The following is a 10,731-nucleotide window of genomic DNA, read 5'->3' on the forward strand; positions in this document are numbered from 1 at the left end:
CGCCAACATAGCGCACCAATCAGTGGTCGGCAGAGAAGCACGTTTTAAGTCCCCGGTCCGAGGCATAGAACCCCAACAGAGTACCCTTCGGCCGGCTCTTCCAGGGACTAAGAAGTGGTTACTGTTTCATGATGGAAAACCAAAAAAGGCCAGGTGAGGCGAGGAAGGCCCGAACCCTGTTGTGGAAAAGGGGCAATAGTAATGGTATTTTCCGGACTACAGTGGAACCTCGGTTCTCGACCATAATCCGTTCCATTTCTTTGTACGAAAACCGATTTGTACGATCACCGAAGTCGTTTTTTCCAATTAAAAGTAATGCAAAATTGTTTTAATCCGTTCCAACACCCTGAATGTTTACCACGAAAGTAAACATGAAGCTAACCCAGGCTAATCGTACGTTCGCGTTAGCGTAATCTTCCGTACGAAAGATTACGCTAACATGAACGTGTCAAAATAAAAAAATCAGGTCGTTTACACGTCATTTAGCACCCGGGTCTACACAACAAGTGGTGAGCGGTTAAAGGATAAAGAAAAGAATTATGAGTAGGATTTCTTACCTTGGCGGTTGTCTGTAAAAGCCATGCTGTATTCCTGAAAGAAGGGAAACTCGCACACCTTCTTCATATTTTGCTATTATTTCTTTCTTAAATGCAATAGTTGCACGCACTACTCCTCTTTTTTCACCTGTAGCAACTTTGCTGCTTGCACCGACCTTCTTCCGAGGCATAATTAGGAGTTAAAACACTCCCTTCACCGCTTTTGAAAAACGAAAGCAGAGAAGGAGTGCGCGTTGCCGTGACAACAGTTCTTCACGTGGGGTGGGGGCAATCTACACTCGTACGCCGCTCAGCATCGCCCCTAGCGTACCGGCGTTCGAACTCCGATTTTTTGAAAGAAAAGCGAAGCAAGAATTTCTCAAAATTTTTGGTCGAGAACCGATTTGTTCGAACTGAGAGGCGTTCGAAAACCGAGGTTCCACTGTATAAGGCTCGCCTTAAAACCTCAAATTGGCCAAAAAGCACCCCCTATAACTTGGTGGCCTTATATACTGCAGAATATGGTGGATAATATTGGAATGCATACAGTAATTATAGGGGTGCGTTACTACACATGCATTTATGGCAGGGGTCGGGAACCTTTTTGACCCAAAGAACCATGATAGCAAAATATTTTTATCTTTTTATTTTCTTGTTTTTGATTTTTTGGAGAGAGAGCCATACCATATATCTTAAGACAAAATTCAGCAAAACCGTTAAACCCGCTCTCCAGACAAAAGTTCATTTTTCAGTGCATTTTATTTCTTTGTGTGACATTGATGAAATAATAATAATGCCAGAGCCTTTGTACTGTATCAATGGAAATATACTACTTCAAATCTGTCATTTTTGTCCTAAATAATAGTTAAAGACAAGATACAAGCAAAGTTATTTTGTATATCAAAGGCAACAATTTCAAGCACTCGACCAAAAATTTTGTTTCTCTGTATGACATTGGATGATTTGATAACATTTATGAAATAATGATAATGCCAGCGCCTGTGTCCATATCAACAAATATACTAATTTAAACTCGTCTCCCTCCCACTTAAGTTACTTAAGATCATTGAAGCTCATTTTGACCTTTCATGAATAATGGTTTCAAAAGAAGGTGCTAGCAGAGTTCTTTTGTAAATATGTCACCAAAAACACTGTAAACCCAACGTTTTGGACGTATTTTCCTTCAGCGCAGTGGGTAACGTGCTATGTGTGCATAGCTCAACTGAACATTAACAGCGTTTCTTCTGCTACGCACGTACCAAATTGGATTTTGAGCTTGTTGAAATTGAAACACCACTAAGGAAATTTTCGCAAGTAGCATTTTATCTCTCATCGCTGGCCCAATCCATTGAACACAATGTGATTCAAACCCAAGTCGTGTGGTTCAAACGACATACAAAAATAGCAACAGAGAGGATCTCAGTATCAGACTATTTTTTCTTACAGCTCCAGAAACACCAGTTTGCATAGTTTATTCTTAACCTGTGCGTCAATGTTGCGAAAACAGAAACAGAAAACAACCAAATACTATACATGCTCTCATATTAAACGCTATTGACACACAGGTGAAAAAGTAGAGAGACTGTTTACTCTATTAGAAGGCACTCTACAAATCAGTGAGTAGAATTACTGTGATAATGACATAAGCTCTACTGTATTTTCATATGTAATCCGTACTACTGGCAGTCTAGTGTTAAAGTGTCGGCCCCTTCACTGCTGCGGTCCGAGTTCGATTCCCGTTGCAAACAAAATGTATTGATTTTTTTTTAGAGATACGAAGTGCATTTTATCGAGTGCAGGCAGGAACTGGTTTGTACCTGTTGACAAGGCAATGAAGACTCTCTGTTGTTAAGCGGTATGAAGATGTATTTAGAGAACAAATCACGAGGTCTCACTCTTGCACAGACAAAAAAAAAAGGTGAGGGCAGGGCAAAGGAAGCCCGGAGCCCAAGACAGAAAAAAAGTACAGAGCAACAGGAAGGAAAAGGGGAAAAAAAGCCTGGGGCCTTCTTGACCACGGATTTTATTACGTGCAGATGTATGCCCACTCTAGGGTAGGTCTCAAATTCACGTCCGAACGGGTGAGGTTCCTCGCACAATAGTGGTAATAATATTAAAGTGTATGAACATATCAAAATATACTTCAGATAATTATCGATGCCGTTAGTGTATAAAGACTGCAATGGTTACACTGTAACTCTTACTCTGGTCTCAATTTCATGCACCTTGTAGTCCGATGCGCCTTATGTATGAAAATGACATGGGAAAAGACTGTTTTGGGGGGTGCGCTTTCTAATAAGGGGCACCTTATCGTGCAGAAATCATACTCACTTTTTGTACACGTGCAAATATTATTAGGGTAAGTGTACTCACTCGAGGGATATGGAGTGTGCGGCTTCTGATCCTTTTTGTTCTCGCTCACTGGCAAACTGCGAGGTGAAGGGATTAGTGGAATGATGTCAGAAGTGGCTTTATTACGGGATTTAAAGCAATTTCCTCGCTCCGACACCTTGACACTTTGAACACTACTTAAAGGAAACTCTCACCTACTCCAACACTTTCAAGCATGGCGGGATTTAATTTTAACTTGTTTCAAGAGGAATAACCGTAAATTTCAGACTACCGGCCTCAACGTTTCTGCTAAATTTTATACACTGCAGCTTTTTCTTTTATTTTCTTCTCGTGAAAGCACCAAGGACAACGGCGCGCTCTTATTTCCCTTTAATGAATTCACTTTGAATACAAAAGACTCCAGTGACACATTTATGACGCCCTTCTAGAGAAATTAGGCAATATTTTTGCCAATATTCTTTATATAATACATAACCGGAGAAAAACAAGGTTCGACAGTACTTTATTCTATTTTTACATTGCACTTACGATCTTTCAACTTTATTATTGGGCACCTGTAAAGGAGATTGCAAAGGAAGCATTTATTTTATTTTATTGCACACTGTTGTTCATTGTTGTGACTATTATAAACCGTTGACATCATTGTCACTATCGACCAATAATGTTGCTGTTCTTTGATTTTCACAACCTCAAGGGTTCATTTGCTTTTGTAACTTAGGAGATTTACTAAAAATATAGAGCTAAAGGAAAACCTTTAGAACAGGTTAGAATCTCTTATCTGAGGTTTAGGCTCTTCCATGTACTCCTCGCAAGTTTAAAATCCATTGATTTCTTCTCTCCTTATTTTAAGTGTCTACTAAACTTTAAACTCGTAATTTGATGACTCTTATCGTGTGGTAAGTTATTGCTTTGTCCCGAGGATTTTGGTTACATTTGCTGGAAAGTTGTATTGATTGGATAAAATTGTAATACCACCCTGAATTCACAGGAATTGTTTGAAGTTCAATTGTGAAATCCTGGAGAGTCTCAGTAATGATAGAATTGTTGAGGTTCCAAGTCTATAGCTAAGAGAACTTATAGTTTCTCTTTGGCACAGGCCATCAGTAGATTGACTTACACCAGTCTACTAATTGTGTGTGTGCCGTAAATGTAATTGTGTGGTTACCAAGTACTGACTGCTATTCTATTTCAAGGTCCTCAAGATCTGGCATCCAGGAGCCAAGCTCTCCAAAGTATCCGGGCTGCACGCCTTCTCCAACACCAGCAGCAGAACCAACAACAGATGGTCCAGATGAATGCTGTCCAGGGCCAGGGGAGTTCTGTAGGACCCCAAGCTGACATGAGCCTACCTTACGGCGCCCAAGGTTCGAACCAGGGTTCCCTTTATGGACTTAACCCCGCCATGAGCCAGATGATCCACCAGCAACAGCACCAGAGCCAAAGTGTCCAAGCCTCCCTAGCTCTTCCGCAGCAGCACAACGCAGTCGGAGGACAAAGCCGGCAGGTGGGCGCCGGTCCTGGGGTTGGGGGTATGCCTGGCGGGCTTGGAGCAAGTGGCACCGGGGGCTACGGAGGACAAGGGATGTTATTGAACGCCATGGCCCAGCAACCACTCAAAAGTCCAACTAATACCAAAGCCCAAGCACAAAGACTGCAAAGCATGCTGGGAGGAGGAGGCGCTGGCGGGCCGATGGTCGGGGGAGGCTGGCCGCAGCAACAAGGACAGAGTGTGCAAGGCATGGGGGCAGGCGTTGTTAGAACTACAGGGGCAGGAAGGGAAAGGGTCGGATTTGGTTCCGCCCAGGGCTACGGGATGCAGCCTGGTCAGCCCCCTCGCATTGCCAAGCAACATTTTCAAGGGCCAAGTCAGGGGATGGACCCCAGGGTGGGCAACCCTGCAGCAGGTATGGGTGGCCCCATGGGCACTCACATAGGTGCTCAGGCAAGGACCAACCAGTCTCGGACCATGGTCATGAACCAGGGATTAACCCAAGGGGTAATGGGTCCCGGTGTGACAGGAATAGGTAGTTTCGGGCCAGGCCCGGGGGGAGCTGGACCTTATGGACCCGGTATTGGTAGTCAGACCCAAGGCTACCAAAGGACAGCAAACCAAGACATGTCAGCTTATGGATATGGGGGTGGCCCTTCCAGTGGAGGTGCCTTCGGACTGGGGGACGGATCAGGAGCAGAGCTGGACTCAAGCGACGGTTGGATGGAAGAGTTTTTCCCCAGCCAATAACCTCAAAGAAAATTAGAGATGACTTTTTTTCTCCTGGATGAACTTAACATTTCAAGAGACTTTTGGAGTCCAATGTTAACAGGCTTCTGTGGTGATTTTCTGTCATCCAGGCCATGCAAAAATGATCAAGTGGATTTTGATGGCTTTTCCATTTTTTAAGTTTTAAGTCTCTGGTGCACAATTTCTTCTGCTGGTTAGGGTTCTTTGCGGTCTTGTACACTTAAGAAACGTGTAATATTGAAAACACAAACTATCTATTTGGGGGAAAAAAATTATTTGTCTCACAAAGTAAATACTTATTTTGAGAAAATTCTGACTAAAAAGGACCAACATTCTCACTAAGAAATTTACAAAATATAAACAAACAAACTTAACAAGCTTGTAAAATCTGCATTTGCCTAATACATTACTTATTGTTCAAATAAATCAAAAATGATTTTTGGCTATATATATATAACGGTTCGAGTCTAGGTTAGATTTATGACTTTATTCAAGGTCTTTGTGTCTATCCACTCTAAACAGCTGATTCTTGGCAACAAAGCTACTACCAGTTTCTCCAAATTAGAGTTTCGGTGCTCACTCCTTTTTTCCGTTTCAACAAAAATGGAAATACTGCACCAAAGATTTAAAACTGGTTACTCAATTTCTCCAAGAATCCCAACACTTCGTTCCATCTCTCGTTGGAATGTCAACAGGTGGACAGCATGTTTGTCGAACGAGTTCACAAATTCACGTGTTTCTTCTCGTGTATGAGCAGGGAGAAATCATTTTGTCTTGTGCATATATTATCAAAACCCCATATAGAGACTAAAATGTGTTTTGATGTGAACGATCTTTTCCCAGTGTTTTCATAAAAGCCGTGTATTCAGACGGTTGATCCTCGGCTCCAGCTCGACTTTCTCCAACGCGACAGACTGACTTAGGGGAAAAAAGTGTCCCTCAAAACGGCAGTTAATCTGTGCTTGTGTCCACATGGCATGGTGCTTCAGGCGAGGAGCTGAGGAGGGAGTCCAAAGTACTCTCTCAGTTCTCCCATTTCCTGTTGTCTATGTGTACTCCGCCCCCATTCACACATAATTATTCCCTCATCTTACACTCTCCTTTTGATTTATTTCTACAGAAAAACCGTCGTTTTGCCATCAATTTTTTTGACAAGCGAGCGGCTTACATGGGAGGGCAGGCTTGGCAGGGCGAGCGTACTTTACCGTAAAAAAATTGGGGTCGCTTAGAAATATCTTAATTTTTTTTAAGGAACAGCACTGCTTTTTTAAATGAAGATAGCATTAAATTCATCTGAAATAAGCCCTCTACAAATTGTCTATCTTAGCTGAAAACTGGTTTTAGATGCAGTATCTTCATAGGTGTTATACTCGCGAGCCAGGTTAGGTCAGATTTTTTTTAGGCCCGATCTTAACCCTTGTGCAAATATGTTAGCATAGCTGAAGAAGTTTAGTTGAAGCTATAAAACAGATATTTCTTTGAGCTAGTCGAGTATCTGGACCATCACATTTGCGGGTCTAAAAAAAAATCCAGCCTGACCCAACCCAGCCTGCGGGTATAAAAGCCTGGGACCGACCAATTAACTCGATTTGAGGAACCGAGTTTGAAGTAAACCCAAATTTCACATTTGTGAGGAGGAAAGGTGAAGAGGCGACAGTGAAAATGCTGGCCTTCAAGGGAGAGCAGCAAACAAAAAGCCATATGTGAGACCGACCAACAAAAGGAAGACATTCGTATGGGAAAAAGAACACAGATATTGGACCACATATTCGATAAATGAAAGAGTGACCTTTTCAATGGAAAACATAAAATTGTCTGAGTGACCCCAAACTTTTGTACGGTAGAGTACAGTCAAAGTATAGGTGGCGTGGAACGACCTGCCCATGTGGCACAAAGCACATCACATGCGTACAGTAGCCAACTGGAGGGCAAACGATCACTGGGAACTGAATGTATTCAAGCACCATAAGTGACTTCTTTTATCAAAACGTATATCTCGTAACACTATACCGCCCGCTATGTGTTGTTTTCTCGGTTGCCATGTTTGCTCTTCACAACGAGGCTGCTTAAATTAAACTGCGCCTTATTTCATTTTTGCTCGTCTTTGTGAAAACGTTTCCGTCCTCCTGTTGCAATGCTGACTTTGCTTCCGAAGCGTCTCGTCCGCTTGCTACTATGTGGCTTTTCTTCAGCTAGTAAGGAAATGTTCTCCTTAAAGGACATCCACCCCATCCAAGCCTACTGTGAAGAAATACAACTTGTCTCCCTGTACAGCTAGCTAATAAGTTGTAAGGTTAGCAGACACTCAAAATAAGGAGAGAGGACACAAATGGATTTTAAACTTGCAAAGAGAATGAGCCTTCAGATAAGAAATTCCAACCTGTTCTACTAAAATCCTTCCCCTCAGCCCTTTCTTTTTATCAAATCTCCTAGCTTGCAATTGACATAGCAAAAAGCCTTCCTCCCTGTAAAGCAACACCATCAATGCATTTGTTTTCAAGGATGTTGATGTTCCACAATCTAGCTCTCCGACATAAATATCACTCTAGAGGAACGGGTGACCTTGTGGTTTTGTTTTTGTTCATGTTTTCTGAATTTAAGTCTGTGTGGGGTTTGACAACTTTTTGGATAGCATTTTAATGAGAATCCATACTAGGTCTTTATTTGAGCCTCTCTTGTGAACAGTATTCAAACTCCAGTGTTGGTTTCCGGGATTTGAAAACAACTCCAAGTGGGCTCGAATGAAAACCCAGCCAATGCAAAGTATCTGCAAAACGCTTGCACGTTAGTGTTAGTTTTAGTCTTGCGTTCATCCTCACATTGTTGAATCTCTTCAGGGAGACCAACTTCCTGCAAGTATCATTGTGTTCTGGGACCAAGAGAAACAAAACTGAAAAAAAACCTATTGCTAATTGTTATTCTTTTATGTTTTTTGTTTTTATTACTGGTGCTGACATACAGTATGTGTTTGAGAGAAAAATATATATATATACAAAAGATAATGGCTATTTGTAAATATGTTTTTACAGGTTTAAATACATCAGATATTACAGTCTCTACTGTGTAAAGAATTATTCTTTGTTGGGAAAAATAGAGAAGTATTTTTATTTAGAATGTTTTTTTTTTCTTTCCTGTTTAATCCGAGTTATGCCATTGCACTTCAGACAATGTCTTACTACTAGTTTCTATTGTAAATCTCTTTTTGTTTATCTAGTTTGAGAGTTACCTGTTCTTGAGCAGTGCTTACCTCTTTCTTTTCTGTACAGAACTCTGAAATTGTAACAAAAGAGAATTACCAGAACTTTTTTTCCCATACATAATAAAGAGAATGTTCTCGCTGATCATAAACAGTGTCTTGTTATTTTCATCTGTGAAAGCCTTTACCTTTCATTGTGTCAAAGCAATGTTCTTCAGTATTGTTCAATTAGACATTATGATGAAATCTCTGCAGAAATGTGAGGGGTGTACTCCTTTTTGTGACAGTAGTTCCTGTACAATAAAATGGTTGTCCTTTGTTAGGGCAGTTTTTCACATGAAAGTGAAGTGGGGCAACTATATTCAGATCACCAGAGGCAAATAAGCAATACCAAATAGACTGAAGAAAGGTTCTGAGATCCAGTAAGTCCAAGCAGCAACGTAAACAGTCCAAAAGTTAATCAGGCTGTATTCGTAGTCCGCTATGCTAGGCAGGGCTTTGGTACAATGAGCAGACAAGAGCACTGTGACAGGGGTGCTTGGAACGTGATGAAAAAGACAATGAACTAACAAGGAGCCAAGGACATAGAGTACTAATAAAGGAAAGCGAATGAATCGTGATCAAAATAAAAGGCGCAGGGAAATCAAGACATGAGACAACATCTGTGTGGAAGAAAATAGAACCAGGGAGGGACCGAAAGAGAGCGAGAGTTAGAGAGAGACAAAGTGAGGGAGAAAGAGAGAGACACACGCACACAAAGTGAAAGACAGAGAGGGAAACTCACTTTGAGAGGGTGACAGGGAGAAAGAGAAATAAAGACAGAGAGAAAGTGAGACTGAGAAAAAGCCAGAGAGAGAGAAGAACAGAGAGACAGACAGAGACAAAGAAAGAGAGAGAGGCAGACAGAGAGTGAGACACAGAGAGAGAGAGAGACAGAGATTGGGACAGACACAAAGGGAGTGAGACAGTCAGAGAAAACAGAGAAAGAGAGAGACAGACAGACAAAGAACATGTATTGAAACAGAACTTGGATCGTGACATGTCCCCAGGTTAAATTAGTCAAAAACGTGATTTGTAGTGTGAATTTGAAAAAACATCAAATAATATTAACAACAAATTCATGATGCTGCCCCTCTCTTTTAAATACAACATTTACAATACTATTGTGTTTCTCGAAAAAATAATCAAACATCTAAAAAACATACTCATTTCGGAGCCATTTACCCACATTCTGTCGGATTTACAGTGACATCACATTTGCTCAGGTTTCTAGAATTTTCCGACCAAACCAAGTTTAGATTTGTTTAGTTGTTATCTGAGTGGCACCCTATTTTATAGAAATCATCCTTGCATTTTCTTGACCACGTATCCTCATTAGGGTCGCAGGGGTGCCGGGGCCCAACCCAGCCATCTTTGAGCAGTGGGTGTCCACCCTGAACTGGTTGTAAGCCAGTTGCAAGGCACACAGGAACAGACAACCATTCATATGTTCATACTACGTGCCATGTGGACCTGCCAATCAACCTGCCATACATGTTTTTGGAATATGGAAGTAAAATGGAGTGTCAGAGGAAACTCACACAAGCAGGTAGAGAACATGCAAACTCCACACAGGGTAGCTGGAATTGAACCCTGGACATCCACACCGTGGCACGTAACACTCAACCGTTGTGCCGCCCTCATAGTAATTAAATGACATTTATTTAAGTAATTGTGATTTCAAAGTAAGGTAATTGTTTGCTGTTTACTTTTCAAAGTTTTGCTAAACTGTCAATTTTCCTAAAGCCATCTTGTTAACGAAATGCGATGGACCAACAAAAGCACCAAAAGGCATAAGAAGATGCTTTCCATCGCCGACAAAATTGGACTTCATCACATGCTAAAGGAAAGTAAAAGCATTTTTACACCAAAATTGGGTTTTTTAATCATGTCCCCATGATAAAGGAAAAATATAATTGAAAGTAAAATAATGGCTAATGTGGAATCAATAGTGCAATATAGCAGCAAGGTTGTTTTTAAAATAATAATTTGACAGTAGAGAAGTTAATTGTCAAAAAAAGAGAAAAGATTATAAAATACTGTACTTTTTTTGTTAAACGCATTCTTAAACCTGTAAATAGGGCGCGTTTTTTTATTAAAATGAATAATAGAGAATGTAATCAATAAATAAAAGGTTTCTACTTCTTTCAACTTAATTTGGACTATTACGGGTCCTTTTGGAACACAACACCATGGTATGTAGTTTTGCTTATTTTTCAGATTGACATTGTTTTTTTTTAGTAAATTCTGTTTTTTTTTTTACTGCTAGGGGCGTTAAAGAATACACAAAGACCCTTTAAGAGCAAAAAGTTGCCTACTTCAGTGTTTGTCATACTTGAGGAACATTTGTTTTCATTCAAAAAATGTCA

At 40.8% G+C, this 10,731-nt stretch overlaps 1 protein-coding gene across 1 annotated transcript in view; it reads left to right on the top strand.

Annotated features, from left to right (window-relative positions):
- maml3 (mastermind-like transcriptional coactivator 3) overlaps window positions 1–8,459 on the top strand; it is a 168,990-nt gene extending 160,531 nt beyond the window's left edge. The window contains exon 6 of the mRNA XM_088342598.1: window positions 4,082–8,459. Within this exon, the coding sequence (XP_088198724.1) occupies window positions 4,082–5,127 (1,046 nt within the window). The 3' untranslated portion in view covers window positions 5,128–8,459. The remainder of the gene's footprint in view (window positions 1–4,081) is intronic.
- Window positions 8,460–10,731: the final 2,272 nt, after the last annotated feature.

The sequence above is a fragment of the Urocampus carinirostris genome, chromosome 8 (genome assembly GCF_059441175.1).
Source record: "Urocampus carinirostris isolate Australia breed hairy pipefish chromosome 8, RoL_Ucar_1.0, whole genome shotgun sequence".
Lineage (NCBI taxonomy): Eukaryota > Metazoa > Chordata > Actinopteri > Syngnathiformes > Syngnathidae > Urocampus > Urocampus carinirostris.